The 20,458-nt window shown below is 40.2% G+C and overlaps 2 protein-coding genes across 2 annotated transcripts in view; one reads left to right on the top strand and one right to left on the bottom strand.

Moving 5' to 3' along the window:
• The first annotated feature begins 3,293 nt into the window (after positions 1 to 3,293).
• On the top strand, positions 3,294 to 19,781 carry prg4b (proteoglycan 4b). Its single transcript, XM_034179602.1, has 11 exons — positions 3,294 to 3,420; positions 3,593 to 3,712; positions 7,041 to 7,163; positions 9,873 to 10,133; positions 11,722 to 12,420; positions 12,666 to 12,752; positions 13,464 to 13,600; positions 16,387 to 16,543; positions 16,833 to 16,940; positions 18,421 to 18,549; positions 19,343 to 19,781. The coding sequence occupies exons 1-11, from the start codon at positions 3,357 to 3,359 to the stop codon at positions 19,447 to 19,449; spliced, it is 1,992 nt and encodes a 663-aa protein (XP_034035493.1). The 5' UTR covers positions 3,294 to 3,356; the 3' UTR covers positions 19,450 to 19,781.
• Positions 19,456 to 20,458, bottom strand: part of tprb (translocated promoter region b, nuclear basket protein) — a 59,020-nt gene continuing 58,017 nt past the window's right edge. Inside the window, 1 exon segment of the mRNA XM_034179603.1 lies at positions 19,456 to 19,737. Coding sequence (XP_034035494.1) covers positions 19,688 to 19,737 — 50 coding nt within the window. The 3' untranslated portion in view covers positions 19,456 to 19,687.

Below are 20,458 nucleotides of genomic sequence, written 5' to 3'. Positions count from 1 at the left end.
ACAAACCGACTCTCTGCGAAGGATAGAAGAGGTGAGGTAAGTCAGCAGTTACAACTAATATCCTTCAAAAGACACACACTATCAGCAACACATTCAGGTCTGTATTTTAAGCTTTATGCAAATGAGCAGCTTCTCACAACAGGTGGAGGATCACTTGTCCGCACGCCACAGCAGTGAGAAGCAAGCTGCACAATTCTCATCACAATTCAAATATACTGCGTAACAAAATACCAAGTTACTATCAACAATTAGTCAAACAATTAATCACCTCTGATGTGTGCTGACAGCATGTGTCCCTCACCCCTCTTCCTTCAGAGGCACGATGTGTCAAACCCAGGCGCGGTCCTCAGCGTCTCACAAACAAACATCACAAGGTTGAGTTCCCGGCAATTCTGCTTGAATCACACATGACTTAAATGCAGAACGCCATCCAATTATCTGCTTCAGCTGAAAGTCTTTAAGGCTGCACGTGAGCACCATTCACAGGTGCTGCACATGATGTTGATGAGGGTGAAGGACTCTTCAGCCAGCACCATCTCCACAGACAAATCAGTCTTCATGCCACCTGGAGAGCAAAGAAAAGAACACCAAAATGTCCAGCCACACCCCCCAACACACAACAATATGTTCTCAGCTTCATATGTCCACTTAATGCATAATTACTGAGAAAATAAGCGGCTCATAACTTTTAATGTCCACAACAAAGAAAATTGTTATGCACCCCCCCCCCCCCCCCCCCCCGCAGTCCACAAAAATATGATTTAATAAACATTCAAATTCAGGCATCTTTTGTCACATATGGAACCTCCACCTGTTTATGCATTAATGAATCAATTGTTATGTGCAGACGCGAGTTGAGGAGCGCGACCAGCGTCTGACTGAACCCAGCGCTAAATAACCAGAAAGCGGTTCCAAAAACAAAACAATTTTATTTTTCTCCCGTGCAATAATTGGTGTATAACATAAATGTGCGTTTGTCTGGCGAGGTGAAGGACGGCGCGCTCTCCAGCGCTGAAATGGATCAAAGCTCGGCGCTTCTGGACCCAGACTCACAGCCGAACACCCGACGACACACTGACTCTGTGAAGGATGGAAAAGGTGAGGTAAGTCAACAGCTACAACAAATATCCTTCAAAGGCACGCACTATCAGCAACACATTCAGGTCTGAATTTAAGCTTTATGTAAATGAGCAGCTTCTTACAACAGGTGGAGGATCATCAGTCCGTACGCCACGGCAGTGAGAAGCGAGCTGCACAATTCTCATCAATGTTCAAATATACTGCGTAACAAAATACCAAATTACTGTTAACACTTATTCAGACAATCAATCACCTCTGATGTGTGCTGACAGCATGTGTCCCTCACCCGTCCTCCTTCACAGGCACGATGTGTCAAACCCAGGCGCGGTCCTCAGCGTCTCACAAACGAATGTCACAAGGTCGAGTTCCCGGCAATTCTGCCCGAACCACTCATGGCTTAAATGCAGAACGCCATCTCATTATCTGCTTCAGCTGAAAGTCTTTAAGTTTACACGTGAGCATCATCCACAGGTGCAGCTAATAATGCTGATGAGGGTGAAGGACTCTTCTGCCAGCACCGTCTCCATAGACAAAAACCAGTTTGCATACCACCTGGAGAGCAAAGAAAAGAAAACAACACCAAAACGTCCAGCCAAACCCCCCAACACACAACATCAATCATAATGTTGCTGTGAATATGGCAATGCCCCAGGACATAGTCCATATCCTGACTTTATATTGCCTGTTCTGGGTCTCTATAGGAAACCTACGGGTGATGTCACACACAATTTGTCCCATATATACAGTGTATGACAATGACAAAAGGTATGTTTGGAGAAATAAAGGTAAGACTTTAAACCTAAGAACACTACCAACTCTCTAGCATCGCAGTGGTAGCATCATGTTCTGGGGATGTTTTGCTGTCAGTGGCACTGGTGTTTTACACAAAGTGGATGGAATAATAAAGAAGGAAGACTACCCCTAAATTCTTAAATGTCATCTCAGTTCAACTGCTTGGCGGTTGAAACTTGGCTGTAATTGAGTGTTCCAACAGTACAGTGATCCCAAACACACATCAAACGTGGTTCTGGGTTGAATAAAGCAGGAATCTGGAATGGCCTTTCCAAAGCCCCACCATCAAGCCTTCTGAAAAATGGTGGGCTACACTGAAAATCCAGGTTTGTGCCAGAATACCAACCAATTTAAATGAACTCTACCAATTCTGCCAAGAAGAGTGTTCCACTATTCAGTCAGAATTATGCCAGAAGCTTTTTGATGGCTACCAAAAATGTCTGGTCAAGATGTACCTTACTAAGGGACATTTAACCAAATATTAGAGGGAGTGTATGTATATATTTGAGCCGGTATGCATAATTTTAACCATGTGTGGATTAGAGAAGATCCCAAATAAAAGCTCAAAACTACCACTGCTCGTGCCCATGATGAGAACTTTCAACCACAGCTGTAGGTGAATATCAGCAAATTAAAACATTTTAAAATCCATTTCCTACTACTTTAATCATGTTTAAATAAAATTATAAAAATGTCTATTTTAATACAACACTTTTTCAAAGATGGCCCTTATTTTTCAGATGTGTGTCTTATAATTACGCTAGTATGGTATTTAGTTTTTGTGTGTTTCGTGTTCAATACAATTTATTTATACAGTGTCAAATCACAACATAAGTCATTCCAAGACGCCACATATCGGTAAAGGTCGAACCCTCTCCATGAGTAAGCACACTTGCGACAGTGGTAAGAAAAAACTCACTCAGTTTTACTGTCATTTTATGAGTATTATTTTCTTATAAAGGAAGCACGGGGTCCCATGTGATTTAGGGCCCCTGGAATTCGTCCCACCTCTGAGTAAGACTCTTGGGCTGCTCCTTCGTTACTGTTGGGTTGGGCATTAAGTCGCCCCTGCCAGCCATCCTGACTGAACTGCAGGTTATAACATTCTCACTTTTTTTCCTCTGTAAACGGTGTGATGTCACTTGTCTGCCTGGCACGGATGTGTGTTGATGTGCTGCCAGCTGTTTGTCGGAAAACTTGCTGTCTGGACTTCTGGTCTGGTCTGGAGGATCCTCCCTACAGCCTGTGAACTCATCATACATTTAATTAGAACGAGCAATTAACCCTGAATCAGCCGGACCCTGAGAGGCTTTTAAAAGTAGCTCAGCTCAAACCCTCTCTCGGACTTGAGCTCACTAAAGGTGAGCTGCACTTATTGTCTCTCTCATCTGATTCTGGCTCATTTTGGAAATGTAATCAAATATGACATGAGCGAACTCTGATTTATTTATTCTTTGTGTGTCTCATATTCTGTTTGCAGAAGGATGCCTTCCACTCTGTTTTGTGCTGTTGCCGTTTTGCAGGCGTTGACCTTTATTGCTGCTCAGAGTGAGTATTACATATACAAGATTTTATGAAGCCAGTTTTTCCGAATGAACATTTCCTGAAGTGGTTTGTTAATAATTATGAATCAGTTGTTATGTTACTGAAGGAAGTGTTGTAAAAAAAAACACCAAATGGAATCTTGTTTTATTTTTTTAATATTGTGTTTCATTTACAGCAAACACCTGCAAAGGACGATGTGGCTCCGAGTATTACAGAGGTTACACCTGCCAGTGTGACTACAGCTGTCTGTCTTATGAAGAGTGCTGCAAAGACTACGAACGTCAGTGTACCACAAGTAAGGCTTTTGTTTTTAATCTACTTTACTGTCTGGACGTTGAGGCTTGATGAGGCTGCAGCTCTCCTAAGAATTTCATTAGCTCAACATAATGCCACCCACGGGTGGGTCTCGGCAGGTGACATTGGATGGCATGGGGGGGGGGGGCACCCCAGAATCTGAGTGGCCACCGCCAGGTGCTGCCCTGTTCTGGTAATCTATGACTGTGTATGTAGTGCAGCGGATAAATGAAAAAAATGCTTCAAATGGTGATGCAAGCACCAAATTTGGCACACATACTCCTTAGACATTACTCTTTTAAAAATGCCGGGTACCCACGTGAACTTTCAATAGGTGGCCAAGGAGGGGTCAATTGAAGTATTACACAGGGGTCAAAATTTAAAAATGCTCCAATCATATTGAAAGGTATTCCATATTATTTGTCTGATCATAAAGATTCCAAAAAGGTATAGTTTGGACTATCTGTGAATGAATGGTCTGGAATTATGGGGTAAAAACAGCAAGAACACTGAGAAAGGTCAATTTCAATTTGTACAGGGGTCAAAAGTTAAAGTTGCTCCAATTTTGGTAAATAGTGGTGCAAATTACTGGTTGAGCTAATAGGATTAATAAATGGAATAGTTTTGACTGTGTTGCATGCTTGGTTTGCAAAGTACAGGTTAAACAATATCAGCATCCATTGGATTCTATGACATGTGACATATGCTACCCTGTAACATGATAACTAAGCATGATACATGATGCAAACTATTCCTTTTTAAAACCGTATTCACCCAACTAATAATTTGCATCACTTTTTTACCAAAATTGGAGCAACTTTAACTTTTGACCCCTGTACAAATTGAAATTGACCTTTGTCACTGTTCTTGCTGTTTTTACCCCATAACTCCGGAACATTCATTCACAGATAGTCCAAACTAGACCTTTTAGGAATCTTTATGATCAGACAAATAATATGGAATACCTTTCAATATGATTGGAGCATTTTTAAATTTTGACCCCTGTGTAATACTTCAATTGACCCCTTCTTGGCCGCCTATTGAAAGTTCATGTGGGTACCCGGCATTTTTAAAAGAGTAATGTCTAATGAGTATGTGTGCCAAATTTGGTGCTTGCATCACCATTTTAAAGGATCCCTCAGTAAATATTCTCTTATCTGCTGCACTAATGAGTTCAGCCAGACGTACGCTGCGCTCTGATGAATAACGTTTCTTTCATATGTGTGGAGTTACAATAGCCATGTTGTTCCGGTCATCTGGGTTGGTATCACAGTGGGTCACCCCTTTGAGTCTGGTCTGCTTGAGGTTTCTTCCTCAGTATCATGAGAGGGAGTTTTTCCTCACCACTGTCACCTGTGTGCTTGCTCTAGGGGTTGGTAAGGTTACACCTTACTCGTGTGAAGCTCCTTGAGGCAGCTTTGTTGTGATTTGGCGCTATATATACTAAATAAATTGAATTAAATTGAAATATCACATAGCCTACTTGAAAAAGTCTGACTTTTATTATTACTTTAATAATAACTTATAGATCATCAGCTTGAAACTTGAGCGTTTTGTTTTTAATCAAGTAGCTAATGTAAGGTGTTTGTGTATGTTTGTGTGCATTCGTAGTTCAAACCAGCCCCCCCCCCCCCCCCCCCACACACACACACCCTAGCACAACCCCTGTCAGATACATCTCGACATGCCACTCATGTGACCAGAAATGTGCATTTTCAAACTCAAAATGTAATGTTTTCAGCCTTAGTTTCTCACCATTATTTTCGGAGATATTCCTTCCTATAGCGTCCCCAATTTGAAAGGTAATCATGAGATATTGGAACAAGAACCTGTAACACTGAGTAACAGGAGAATGACAAAAATTAGAGAGTGAAAAAGAATAGCCCCACATTGAATGTGTTGTCTATTTTTAGTTGTGTAGTTTTTCCACATATGTATTTGTGTCCAGTGAGAAGGACATTTGTTTTGATTTTTAAACAATTGCTGTTGTTGGTTTTATCTGTTCTGTATTTTATATGTGAATTAACAACACATATGCAGTAGGAAGCTGAACCTTTTGTGAAAACACATTTTTACGCATTTACTACAAATTCTATCAGCCGAGCACTAAGTATTAACACCCCCGCCCCCCGAGGTAAAAAAAATCTGGAGCCGCCACTGATAATATGACTGCCTCACACTGCAGTGCCATGAAGACCTCCACAATTTGTTACAGTACAACATTTATTGATTTTTTTTTTTTAAACTGTTTCAGATGATGATGACTCTAAATCCTTAACTATTACAGAAAAAAGTGTTGTTTATAGCTTTGTACACCTGCCTATAAAGACATTTTTGGCTAAATGTAGCACAAACAGCAACAAAATCTTTATAAGGGAGGTGATAGTCTAGTGGTTAAACGTTGGACTTCCGACCACAGGATCCTCGGTTCAAACCCCAGCCTGACCGGAATATCACTAAGGGCCCTTGGCTGAGGTCCTTAATCCCTGAGTTGCACCCGGTGTGTAGTGAGCACCTTGTATGGCAGCACCCTGACATCGGTGTGTGAGTGTGTCTGTCTGAATTATGTGAGTCATAATTGTAAAGCACTTTGATTGTCTGATGCAGATGAAAAAGCGTTGTATAAATGCAGTCCATTTACCATTTAGAGTGGGTCATTACTGTGCAGGTCTGTTGTGCTGAAGTCAATCAATCAATCAATCAATCAATTTTTTTATATAGCGCCAAATCACAACAAACAGTTGCCCCAAGGCGCTTTATATTGTAAGGCAAGGCCATACAATAATTATGTAAAACCCCAACGGTCAAAACAACCCCCTGTGAGCAAGCACTTGGCTACAGTGGGAAGGAAAAACTCCCTTTTAACAGGAAGAAACCTCCAGCAGAACCAGGCTCAGGGAGGGGCAGTCTTCTGCTGGGACTGGTTGGGGCTGAGGGAGAGAACCAGGAAAAAGACATGCTGTGGAGGGGAGCAGAGATCGATCACTAATGATTAAATGCAGAGTGGTGCATACAGAGCAAAAAGAGAAAGAAACAGTGCATCATGGGAACCCCCCAGCAGTCTACGTCTATAGCAGCATAACTAAGGGATGGTTCAGGGTCACCTGATCCAGCCCTAACTATAAGCTTTAGCAAAAAGGAAAGTTTTAAGCCTAATCTTAAAAGTAGAGAGGGTGTCTGTCTCCCTGATCTGAATTGGGAGCTGGTTCCACAGGAGAGGAGCCCGAAAGCTGAAGGCTCTGCCTCCCATTCTACTCTTACAAACCCTAGGAACTACAAGTAAGTGTAGTAAGTAAGTAAGTGAAGTCTGATGTGTTTGTGTGTAACAGGAGATTCATGTAAAGGACGATGTGGTGAAGTCTTCAAGAGAGGACAGCTGTGTAACTGTGACCCTGAGTGTCAGAAGTACAACCAGTGCTGCCCAGATTACAGCAGCCACTGCAACACACAAGGTAACCTGTGTTCATCAAGTTCAGCACGTGTGTATTTATGAGACATTTTATGCATGTTAGTCATAACAGACTACGTCCATAATTTCATGTCCCCTGGTACCTCTGTGATACACGGTGTTCAGAAGAACTTAAAAGTGCCTATGAAGGAACATAGTTTTGGTGGCCACAGGACGCTATACAGCCATTCAAAATCCTTTCTGCAGGTGTAGAATTGTAGTCATGCTATTTGAGTATTAGAATACAACTATTATTGATCAGTTAGAAAATAATAGTTTATCTAATTTAAGACATTTCTCTGTGGAAATACACACACTTTCTCTCTCTCTCTCTCTCTCTCCCTCTCACAGACCCCATTCACTACGCACCTCACTTAACCACCTCACGACTTCTTTTTCTTTTCTTTACTTATTTTCTGTCTTCTTTTTTACATCTAAATTCATGAAAAATCTTTCCCAAGGGATTATGTAAACTGCTGTGAAAGAAATCACCAAAAACAGTTTATTTCTCTAATTTAGTACATTTCTATGGATAATCATCTCTTTATCTCTCTCCCTCATTAACAACCGCATGTTCCTGAATTTCACCATTCATTCAGCATTCACCAACCACCCAACAGGTGGCAGGCAGGCCTATGGGCTAGCACATAAGTGAAACAAAGTTGCTTTTTATGATTGATGCAGCATTAAAATTCACCAGATCTTAATGATGTTATTCTCATGATATGCCTTTTTCATTTGGCCACATACAAGATCACAGCAGTTACTGTTTTTAAGTTATTGTGTTAACAAGCTGGAGGGCACAGACTGATTTATTGATCAGTTCAGTCACTGCATTTAGAAAAAGTAAGTTGATATTTGACATGGAACGCTTGTCACTCACAGTCAATAGTACAACAGCAATCAAGTGCATCTACCTTTTCTGAGGCTGGAAAATCACAGAATCTGGATTGACATCACTTCTCTCTGATCATTGTAACCAGTTCAGATCCTGATCTCAACCTGCACTGGATACTGATGGCTGAAACGTTTCACCAAGATCACTGTGCAAGTTATTGGGGAGAAAACTGATCAAATTTCCACTACAATGAGGAAAATAATACATTGGGATCAGCATCATAATTAAATGTTGTTGTTGGTTTTTTGTTTTTGTTTTTTTGCTAGGTGCAGGGTTAAAATTGAGATTTCAACCAAGTTAAATTAATTAAAATGTTAAAACATGCCCCATATTGCAATGTCTATCATAATGTTTAAAAATTAAAAAATATGCAAAATTCTGTCTGGATTATTACTAACATAAACATTTGTGAGCTCTTCCTCTTTGAGTGATTAATATAACTGCATTAACCTCGATCAGCGATCAGTGCAGCAGCACCAATAAAAATAATCCATGTATGAATTTGCAAAATTGATTTCTAAATTAATTTGCAACGGCTACATTTAAAGACTACATCTAAGCAGATTTTACAATATAACTACAATATTTCTGAACATTTCCACTGAGTCAAATCTGAAACCTGACAGATTATTTATTCAAATACAACGTTAATCGAGGAAAACAAAGAATTGTCAGATTGTGGGGTTGTTGACAGTGAAACTCCAACCACATTTAAATGCAGATTTTTATATGGTCTTAATTCACTAATTTAATAAAACATGTTGGGAAAAGGCAGGAAGATGGTTGCATGGCTCTGTAGCTGTGGTTGGTTTTATAAGGCAAGAATCAGTGACCGATAAAAAAGCAGAGCTTTTCAGTGGACATTGTGTGGGAGGGACATGGACCTGCTCGCAGGAACACGCAGATGAGGTCTGGAATATATGACGAAACATTTTTCATTTCCAGTATTTGGCTTGGAACATTTCTGGAGGGAGATAATGTGACATTGCTGTCATGCTCCTCTCAGGAGGAAGCTGAAAAATATTTGCATTGTGAAGAAACATAATAGATTGTACGGTGCATCCGGAAAGTATTCACAGTGCTTCAGTTTTTCCACATTTTGTTATGTTACAGGCAGCCTTATTTCAAAGTGGATTAAAGTCATTCTTCCCTCAAAATTCTACTCACAACACCCCATAATGACAACATGAAAAAGTTTAGTAATCCTGATAGCTGAACTTTGATCATGATCATTCAGCCTTAATCTATGATCCTGATTGTTGATTTTTGAGTCTGTCCAGTCATGGTTTTTGCCTTTGGACCTAATAAATTCATTTTAACCCCGATCACCCAGCTTTGATCATATGCTTTGATCCATATCCATATCTTTATTTCCGGTTGCTGACATTTGATTCTGAAAACCCATGTTGGATCTTAATCACTCATCTTCGATCATGTTCTTTTCCTTTGATCCTCACAACTGAACCTTGATAGCGATCACCCATCTTTGATCATAAACGTTGATCCTGACAGCTGACATTCGATCTTGATTGTTAGGTGCTTTGATCCTGTAATCATGATGAAAGAATTTGGGATCAGCTATCAAATGCAGGATTATAATACAACAATTGAGACCAAAGGATCCACTCCTTTGATGTAAATCCACCCCAAAACTGAATGAGTTCTTCCTTTACCTGAGAACTACCTGTCCACCAAATGTCACTGAAATCTGTTCAATTCTTTTGCAATATCCTGCTAACAATCAAACTGATAAATGGCAATAAAACAGTCTCCTTGTCAGAGAGAAAGTTTTTCACTTTCATTGTACTTCTGTAGATATGAATCATGAAATCCTTCCAGCTGATGAAGCTTTGGATAATGGCCTGGAGGATCCAGCTATTAGTCCTGTTCCCGACAGCACTACTAACTCTAAAACCACCGTGACAAACATTCAGGATATTACGTCTACCACAGTGTTCATGCCACAAACATCCACAGTCATCTCTCAAACATCGACAACTCACTCAGAGAAGCCCACCCAGGTCATCCCTTCCTCCATTAACCCGACTACTGCGGCAGCCACGGCTGAAAGCGCAGGTATGTGACAACAACCACACAACTTAACATAAACGCTCCTATATAGCTGGGAGTTTAATGTTTCATCATGTCCGTACCACTATGGTTGGAGAAGGCCATTTACAGGTGAGGCCACCATAGTAATCACTGAAGCAATCATCTTTTAGAAAAACATCCGTTCACTAAAACAAATCTGAAAAAACAGGTGAAATCATACACAGAAACGTCAGAAATGGCAACATCGCCCGTTTTTGATCACTAACTAGCATGTAATCAAGCTGCAACCTCTACCAACAACTACCTGAGAAACATCAAACATTCTAACAAAGAACCAAAGGTATAATCGAGGTGATTGTGTCATTGGAATAAATTCTTTAACAACCAATTCTCTCTGAGGAAAACTTCAGACTTCTGTGTGTCATTCATACCAATATGTCACATATCTTTCTGCTCAATATGGACTTTAGATCATCCTTCTAGACTTCTTAGTTGTTGAGATACACACAAAAAAATGTGATTTTTGTAGGCTATGTTTTGACTTTGACCTCTGACCAAACAAATCTCATGGTTCATCGAGGTTTCTTGGCAGTTGAGATGTTTAAAAAAAAAGATGTTTTTCAGACCCCGCGTCCTTCAAACACCATGATTAAAAAAAAAAAAATAAAATAAAAAACTGTCCAGGTCTCCCTTGTAAGAGATCTCGATCTCAATAGGACCAACCTGGTTAAATAAATGTACATATGCTCATAAAAGTATTTTCTGACTATGGATGACTTCATCATACAACTTCTGGGTCTTCATTCTGAAGTCATATCAACCAGTCACAATTTTTTTTCCTGATCAATAGATACTTAGATCATCGATCTAAGCACTAATCTTTGTGGTTTTTGAGATATAAAAGGTGTATTATTTTTGGGACCATGTTTTCCTTGAGTTTGAACTTTCACAAACTACATCTTGTGATTCACCTAAGTTTCTTGTTTGTTGAGATATAAATAAATAATGTTTTCAGACCTTGACCTTTGATCAAACTACACCAAAATGTAATCACCTCTAGATATTTATCCATGTAATGTTCTCATGAAGGTTGAATGAAATCTGTCCAGCCATTTTTGATTTATCTTTACCATTTAATCATTAGTGATTGATCTCTGCTCCCCTCCACAGCATGTCTTTTTCCTGGTTCTCTCCCTCAGCCCCAACCAGTCCCAGCAGAAGACTGCCCCTCCCTGAGCCTGGTTCTGCTGGAGGTTTCTTCCTGTTAAAAGGGAGTTTTTCCTTCCCACTGTAGCCAAGTGCTTGCTCACAGGGGGTCGTTTTGACCGTTGGGGTTTTACATAATTATTGTATGGCCTTGCCTTACAATATAAAGCGCCTTGGGGCAACTGTTTGTTGTGATTTGGCGCTATATAAAAAAATTGATTGATTGATTGATTGTACAGATACAAACACCCTGCTCACTACTTTGCTGACATTAGAGATTGGCCCAAATTGGCAAATTAGACATTGGAAGTGGATTGAGGTTACTTCCTGTCCATGGAGATCAGCTTTCAACCTATCTGAATTATAGTTGACATTTTTTTTATTTTATAATTATATTTGTCCACAGACACAGCTAAACCAGAGACGGAGTCTGAACCAGTAAATACTGACCCACAGTCCCCCTCAACTGTTCAATCAATCACCAGCCAGCCCATGACCAGCACAGCACCCCAAACTGGCCCTCCTCCAACAGTTACCAACCCAGAACCAACTGATGCCTCGTCTCAAGATCCACAAGTCTTTACCTTGGATCCAGAAAAAGCTGAAAACTCAAACTCCAGCCAAGAATCAAGTCCAACTACCAACCCAATCCCTGTTACAGAACCAGCCTCCAACCCCACTGTGGTTCCAGTGTTCACTGGATCCATGCAGGCCTCGACCGCTCCACCGGGAAACACAGAACCATACACCGACTCTCAGACTACCATCACCGCTTCACTTATGCCAGACGTTCAAGGTTTTTCCACAAGCGGTTCTTCAGCAGCAACTGAGAACTTGTCTACTTTTGATCCTGATTCTGTACCTGAGAAGGACTCCCTGACAACGAACGCTCCCTCAACAACAAATCCAGCACCGGATGATGAGACCATTGCCAATTCACTGAAAAGCACTCAACACCCAACCAAGCCTGCACCAACAGAACCTACAACAAAACCCCTAGACAGGCCGCTCACACTTAAACCAAGTCTAGTTACTCCCACATCCAAACCTGAGACTGAACCACCGGAGACACCGAACGTTAACAATTCTGGAGACTATCAAGCAGGTAAACAACATTTGCATCACATGGGTATTGTTCCATGGAAAGAATCCAGATGCTCTGGGATGTAAAGTGTTTTAAGTGAGGATTTAGTGTCTGCTCCACATTTATTAGCGGTGGCAGAGTTTTATGAGCTTGGTTCTTTTTTTCCATTATGTATGTGGACGTCTCACTGCTCAAATGACAGGAAAAGCACTTTTCCTGCACTGCATAAACTACTAGCCACTTCATTTGGGTCTTTTCCCTCTTAGATGACAGCAGTGACACCAACCTGTGCAGCAGGAAACCGGTCAGTGGCGTCACCACACTGAGGAACGGCACCATGGTGGTTTTCAGAGGTCAGTACCAGGCACTTGATTTTTAGACCCGTTCAGCCATTACAACCAGCTAGAAGGGCACCCAGAGGTCACATACCTCTGCCAAGTGTCAGCAGTCCTTTAGGTTAGGGACAGTTATTCATTTAATCTCTTTTTTACACCCTGATTGTTCACCCTCATTTCCGATTGATGACCTGTTGTTGATTGATAACAACTTACCTTTGATTGCAGATCTTTGATGCTGACCTTTTGTTGGCTGAACTCCTGTTCACCCAAGTTTGACCCTGATAGTTTTTTGATCTTGAACACTAATCTTTGATTGTGATCACTCATCTTTGATCTTCATGACTGAGCTTTGATTCTCATCACTCATCTTTGATCCTAATGGCTGACCTTTGATTCTGATTAATTGCTCATTTATGACCTTAACCTTTGAAGCTGATTACTTAACTTTGATCCTGATCACTCAGTTTTGATCCTGATTTTTAATCTTTGTGCCTTGCCAGGAAAGTTAGGTTTTCATTAGTGTTTGTAAGTTTCATCCTGTAACGAGGATCAAAGGAATCAGCATCAGAGATCATATGCGGGTTTCAGGATCAAATATCACAATTCAAGATCAACAGCAAGACACCACCTCTCCACCAAACTCCAGTGAAAACTAGTCAGGCTCTTTTGAGATATTTTGCCAAATAACGAGGATGGACCGTATTACTTCTGTGTTTTTTTAAACAGGCACAATCTTCTGGTTTCTGGATAACAACATGGAGCCTGGTCCAGCCCAAGACATCACACAAATGTGGGGTGTTCCTTCCCCCATCGACACTGTTTTCACCCGCTGCAACTGCCAGGGAAAAACTTACATTTTTAAGGTGAACGCTCCCATCTCCTCACAGTTAACACATATATATATGACAAACCAAACGGTCAGCTTTGACAACAAATCAAGATGGAACGCATTAGATATTTTCTAAACCAAATTTCTTTTAAACTTTGAATTTACAGTAGAAGTTCTTTTTTTAGGTACACTTGAGCTGACTGAACATGAATAATTCCCAGTCGTAGCAGGTTGCATTGCTAGCTAAGTCTTAGTTGTCCTTTGGTACCCACCTTGAACATTATTAACTAGAGCTCTTGACAAATCTCTGTTGTACCTGTATTAATGGTAAATGTCCATCAGGTGGCGATATTTCTCCATTTCAAGAACTTGAGTAGAAGTATTAACTATAAATCAGTAACTAAACTGACATATCTGTCTAAACATATGTCAAACAACATGTTCTCCACAACTTTTTATACTTTTTGAGTCCAATGCAATTCTGTGAAATGTTGGGACAAATCTTCAAGCCAAACCCAACCTAATTTATCAAAGGACAAGCTCTAAATTGTTGAAAACACAACTAATTTTAAAAATCTAACACTGGCTACTTCATGGGGTAAATTTGTTCACCTGCTCACTAAAGTAAATATCTATTCTCAAAGTCACATGGCAGAAGCTCACTGCATTTAGGTGTATAGACAGGTCAAGAGGATCTACTGAAGTTCAAACCACACATCAGAATGAAGTTGAAACATTTAGAATGTTAGCATGGTTGTTGATTCCAGACATGCAGGTTTGAGGTTTTGCACAAATTGCTCATCTACCTGGACTTTCACAAACAACAGAGCAGTGGTTTTTTGGGTTAAAATGTCTTTTTCATGGCAGAAGTCCAAGAAGGCCAGCAATTCAAATAAACTGTACTTAGGTACAGTGAACCTGGAAAATATTCACAGCGCTTCCCTTTTTCCAAATTTCCTTGTTACAGCCTTATTCCAAAATTAAGTTCAAACTTGTACTCACACCACCCCATATGACATGAAAAAGTTTTTAAATTTTTGCAAATTTATTAAAATAATAATAATAAACATGAAGAAATCACATGTACATAAGATTAACAGCTTTTGCTCAATACTTTGTTGATGCACATTTGGCAGCAATTACAGCCTCGAGTCTTCTTGAATATGATGCCACAAGCTTGGTGCACCTATCTTTGGGCAGTTTTGTCCATTCCTCTTTGCAGCACCTCTCAATCTCCATCAGGTTGGATGGGGAGCATTTGTGCACAGCCATTTTCAGATCTCTCCAGAGATGTTCAATCAGATTCAGGTCTAGGCTCTGGCTGGGCCACTCAAGGACATTCACAGAGTTGTCCTGAAGCCACTCCTTTGATATCTTTGCTGTGTGCTTAGGGTCATTGTCCTGCTGAAAGACGAACCGTTACCCCAATTTGAGGTCAAGAGCGCTCTGGAGCAGGTTTTCATCCAGAATGTCTTTGTACATTGCTACATTCATCTTTCCATCAATCCTGACTAGTCTCCCAGTTTGTGCTGCTGAAAAACATCCCCACAGCATGATGCTGCCTCCACCATGCTTCACTGTAGGGATGGTGCCTGGTTTCCTCCAAACATGACACCTGATATTCACACCAAAGTGTTCAATCTTTGTCTCATCAGACCAGAGAACTTGGTTTCTCATGGTCTGAGTCCTTCAGGTGCCTTTGACTAAGGAGTGGCTTATGTCTGGCCACTCTACCATACAGGTCTGATTGGTGGATTGCTTCAGAGAAGGTTCTCCTTTCTCCACAGAGGAATGCTGGCACTGATTGAGTGAGTCAGGTCAGACTGCCAGCTCTAGGAAGTCCTGGTGAATCTGAACGTCTTTCATTTAAGATGTAGAAACATTTCAAGGATGTTCAGTGGAAACAGGAGGCACCTGAGCTCAATTTTGAGCTTCATGGCATATGCTGTGAATACTTACATACTAATAATTTCTTAAGGGTTTTTTTTTTTTAAACTTTTAATAAATTTGCAAAAATCTCAAACAAAAAATTTTTTCACCTCATCATTATGGGGTGTTGTGTGTAGAATTTTGAGGAAAAGAAATTCATCCATTTTGGAATAAGGCTGTAACATAAAATGTGTTATTACAGCTTGTCTGTGAATACTTTCTAGATGCACTGTATGCAGAACATCTTTGAACACATCTTTATTGAAGCTTGACACAGATTAAGTAGACCACAGCACCTGCTAGTTCTGCCAGCTAAGAACAGGAAACTTTAGTCGAAAAATGGAAGATTGGGAAAAAATGCTGCCTGGTCTGATTAGCCTTGATTTCTGCTCAGAGATTCAGATTTTAGGCTCAAACATCAAAAACATGGATCCAACCTCATATCAATTCAGGTTGGTTGTCTGTAATGGCTCTGCGATAGACTGAGCAGTCCATGGTGTACCCCCACTCTTGCCAAGTAGGGGTACATTCCAGCTTCCCTGTGACCCTAAACTGGAATCTGAGGTTTTGGAAAATTGATGGATGGATATGGTACCATGTCAATATGGATTCAAGTCTGAGGAATATTTCCAGCATTTTGTTGAATCTCGTGCCATCAACAATTAAGATGGTTAAGGCAGTTTTGAAATCAAAAGTGTACCTAATGAAGTATAGGTATAAAACATAGTCAGTCGTGCTTCCTTGATACCGTTGTTCACACTGATCCACTTTCTCTGGGTTCGAGCTCAAGTGTAGGGACCAATTACTGGAAAAGCAGATTTGTTTAAGATCCTCAAGCCCGTTAGTCAAAGTGTTAATGCTGGTTTCTGCTGATGTCTGTGATGCTCACAGGGACCCAAATATTGGAGATTTGAAAATGATGTTTTGGATCCGGGTTATCCTAAAGTGATTGAAACAGGCTTTGGTGGGCTTCAGGGCCAAGTCACCGCTGCCCTCTCTGTGCCTCAGTACAAGAACAGAAGAGAGTCAGTCTACTTCTTCAAGAGAGGTGATCAGCTACTGTTGAATCTTATATGCAACACTATTAATGCCAACTCTTATCTGTACTGTTAATGGACTATGGCTTTAAAACAGAAACTACAGTGTTTCTCCACTTATCTGAAAAGTACAAAGTCAAAAGTCAACACGAGCATCATGGCTACCCAGTGCTTTTTAAATCCTCTGGTCCAGTAATAGTTATAGGACTACTGGATTTTCTCTGCTTTTGATTTTCCCATTTTTTGTCATGATCTTACGCTGAATCAGGCCTAAAACTGACATTTGCACTGTTCTCTCAGGGGGAAAGGTCCAGAAATACTCATACCAGTTTGGTACCAGTCCCACGTGTGGCAGGAAACCCCAGTATGCGATTTACACCGCCCGCAGCCGACCAGTTCGCCAAGCAGGTACTCCAAGAACTATTTCAAGAATATCATCTTTAGTAACATGAACTTACCTCTCCTGCATGGGTAGAATTCTATTTTGCACATTTCTGACAACAGTGAGCTCATACTGGCTTAATCCCGCTAGACTGTCTACTATGAAGTCCTGTCCTCGGGACCAGTTACACAGAGGTGACTTTAGGGTGGCATTTGATAAAGCTATGGTCTCCCTACCAATTTGGGTATCCACACCAGAAGAGTTATATTTAATCGTTCTAAATACTGTTTTCAGCCTTAGTTTCTCACTACCATTTCCTAACATACCTCTTGGCTTGCTGAAATACTGCATCTCATTGTAGGGCTTCAATCAAGCTTTTTTTTTTTTTTTTTTAAATCAATGTGTTCATTCCATTTGGTAACATCTGTGGTTTTGGAAGCCCACCTTAAAATTATTTTTCCCGAAGTGGAAGAACCAAATGTATGTTAATAGTTTTCCATGAGTAAGGCTGACTGCAGTTAACACGCTAGGCTATGCCTAACAGTAGCTAACTAATTCCAAAATGATTTCTCTTTGTTAGCCTGCCCATTAAACACTGACAAAATAAATATCTAAGACCAACATTTATAAGTTACATAGCACAATATTTACCTCCTCTGGTTGGAAACAGGGAAACCACACATTTTCAAAGAAAGTGAACTTAGGAAAAAGTAAATAGATATTTGAATTTGTAACATAATAATGAAAAAAATTAACTGCTTACCTGTCTTAACTGAATGACCTATTTCTCCAGAAAAGGTAGGCCAGGCCCAGTGCTTCTGGTTCATCCCAAGAAGCAGCATCATAACAATGACAAACATCATCTTTAACCCATTTAAGAGTAATCATCACATGGCATACAAACAGGACAGACAAACTGGTAACACGTTTAGTTGTCAGCCAATGCGATTAAAAACATCTGATAAAATGTTTAAGAGTTTTGCTGTTATCGGGCAAGAGACAACATACTGCACTTTGAAAATCTGAGTCAGTGTTGAGGGGTTGAACAGATCAACAGCCCATTTATTCTATATTTTTGAGAAAATATCTAACTTACTGAGTTTCTACTTATTAAAAGTTGTGATTACAGGGTGAAATAATGTTGACATCAACACAATCATTTAATTATGTAGAGCAGGTAGCTTGGTGTGATAAGGGGTTACATTACCAATATTTGGTCCTGGGCTTCTTGATTCCCAGTCACGAAACCGGCTATATCTTTGGACAAGACATTTCGTTTGCATCATCTCCGAACATCCAATTGTAAATGGGTACTGGCCTTGGATTGTGATGAACTGCCTAGACCCTCATCCATTTAACACTACATTATCTGGGGATAAGCAGACACCAATCAGGTCCTGTATAGGACTTGCACACACATACTCATTTAATAAAACTATACTATAAAAATGCTTTTCAGTCTGGTTTAACATTCACATTAATTTGCACAAATGTTTTTGTTTTCAGTCTCTCTCCTAGGACCAGCCATCACAATCCAGAAGTTCTGGAGAGGTTTCCCGACCACTATCACAGCTGCTGTGTCGGTACCGAATCAGCGGGAGCCAGAAGGCTACAAATACTACGTCTTCTCAAAATGTAAGTCATCACGACACACCACTGTTATACGACAGCAAATTCTCATTTCGAGTAGATACATTCGACTAAAAAGAATAATAAATAAAAACTACACAGGATGGTTCAGGTTTGACGCTTTGACACCTGCTGCTGGTTTCAACACTGGGCCTCTGGAGATCCACATTCCCAGTGCACGTCTAACTACAAAATAAAATGCATTAGAAAAAGAAAAAAAAAAAATACTTTTGGCACCAAATGTGAAAACCCATGTTGCCTTTTCAAAGTTTTATATGAACATAATTGTATTTGCTGTAGTATGTGGTTTTGTTAATGAGCTTTGGCATCCTGATTTGAAAACACCGTGTGCAATGAGAATAAAATGGGTGTTTTATTTGCTCCCACCCTCCACTTTTCTAATTATCCCAAAGTTCAAAGTAATTAACAGCTTTCCCGACAGTCAGTCCATAACACGCAAATCCATGTGTGTATGGGTGTGGAATTTATGATGCACTGACCACATGAAACACTGTACTTCAATGGTGGCCCTCTGCTACAGCTGCTGGTCTTTGGAGAGCAAAATTCTGCAGTTTGAGACTAAAACATTTCACTTAGTTAAAAGTTACAGTAGGCGTGTCCTATCAGGACAGATTTACTATCTAGTTGCTCAGATCCTGCTAAAGCCAACAGTCCATGCTTAAAGTTTTAACAACTGTAAGTCTGACTGCTTTGTGCAAGTCCCGCTTGGTTAAAGTGACACTGAATTTAAAGTCTGCACTTAATGAGCCTAAAAATAACCAGATTTCTTTTGTTGCAGCCACATTCTACAACATCAGGATGGCTGGAGAACAGCCGGTTGTTGCTGCTCCTACAACAGAGGCATCACGTCAGAACGACTTCTTTAAATGTCCAAAGACCATCTGACAAGAAATCAGTCAACATTCATCTTTATTTCAGTTTCAAAATTTTTACTTTTCTTTGTAAAACTCACTGCTTACACTTGAATTATGCTCACAATGATACTTTCTAGTTATGTATATATATAAAACAAACCCAGAGACACACGACAGGATTCCAAACAAACACGTGTGCTAGACAGGAATGTGAAATCACCAGATTATGGTTGTCAATCTTTACAGACGATGGCCGATGTTAGTGACATTCATCTGGAGAATCCTCTCCCATGCGAACCCCGAGAGGGAAATGCTTGTCCTGTGCAATAAAACACAAAATAAAACTTTTTTTTTTTCAACAATGGCTGCTATACTGATGTATGCTTTGATGACCAGACCTGGAAGTAACCAGGAAAATAATGCAACAGCAGATATGACATTTAATTCACCTTAACGTGAATTAGCGTGCTGCGGACATGCAGGGCAAAACAACAAACAAAAACCTAACAAGGTGATAACTGGACATTTTTGGTGCCTTTTTTTTAAATTTTTTTAATGGACGATCTTTGACAGCTGCAGCTTCTGCCAGACGTGATCTAAAACTGCAATAAATGCTGCTCGGCTTCAAATTTTTAATGCGATGGAGTACGATCAAACACGTTTCAAGCCATAGTCACTATGAATACCCGTTTAAAGAAGTTCAAACATGACTGAAGCCGTTAAGACTACAAATACTCGGAAGATACCACATACTATCACCAATTTCTAGAATAGGGATGAAGAGCTTGAACTGTTCAAAAATTTGATCCCGATTTCAAATCCGGTGCCGATGATGGCCGTAACTACTACGTATACAAGGTTTGTTCAACACTGACAAAGATGGATCAAGAAGTTACTGTGATGCTGCAAAATGCGCCCCAATTTCCTATCGGGATTAAACGGGAAGGCACGGTGCTCTGTGGAAAAGCCCCATAAAGATTTCATGATAATTAATGTGCACACAACTTGGCTGGTAGATTTAATTTTTTTTTTTTTTTAAA

This window comes from Thalassophryne amazonica, chromosome 10 (assembly GCF_902500255.1).
Source record: "Thalassophryne amazonica chromosome 10, fThaAma1.1, whole genome shotgun sequence".
In the NCBI taxonomy this organism is placed as follows: Eukaryota; Metazoa; Chordata; class Actinopteri; order Batrachoidiformes; family Batrachoididae; genus Thalassophryne; species Thalassophryne amazonica.
This window is presented reverse-complemented; position numbering and strand designations above follow the sequence as displayed.

Bases quoted from the DNA above. Each gene is read 5' to 3' on its own strand.
- prg4b (XM_034179602.1), top strand. From the start codon at position 3,357: ATGCCTTCCACTCTGTTTTGTGCTGTTGCCGTTTTGCAGGCGTTGACC. The intron at 12,421-12,665 runs GTAAACAACATT...TTTCCCTCTTAG, and splicing joins TTCTGGAGACTATCAAGCAG to ATGACAGCAGTGACACCAAC. The intron at 12,753-13,463 runs GTCAGTACCAGG...TTTTTTAAACAG, and splicing joins CACCATGGTGGTTTTCAGAG to GCACAATCTTCTGGTTTCTG.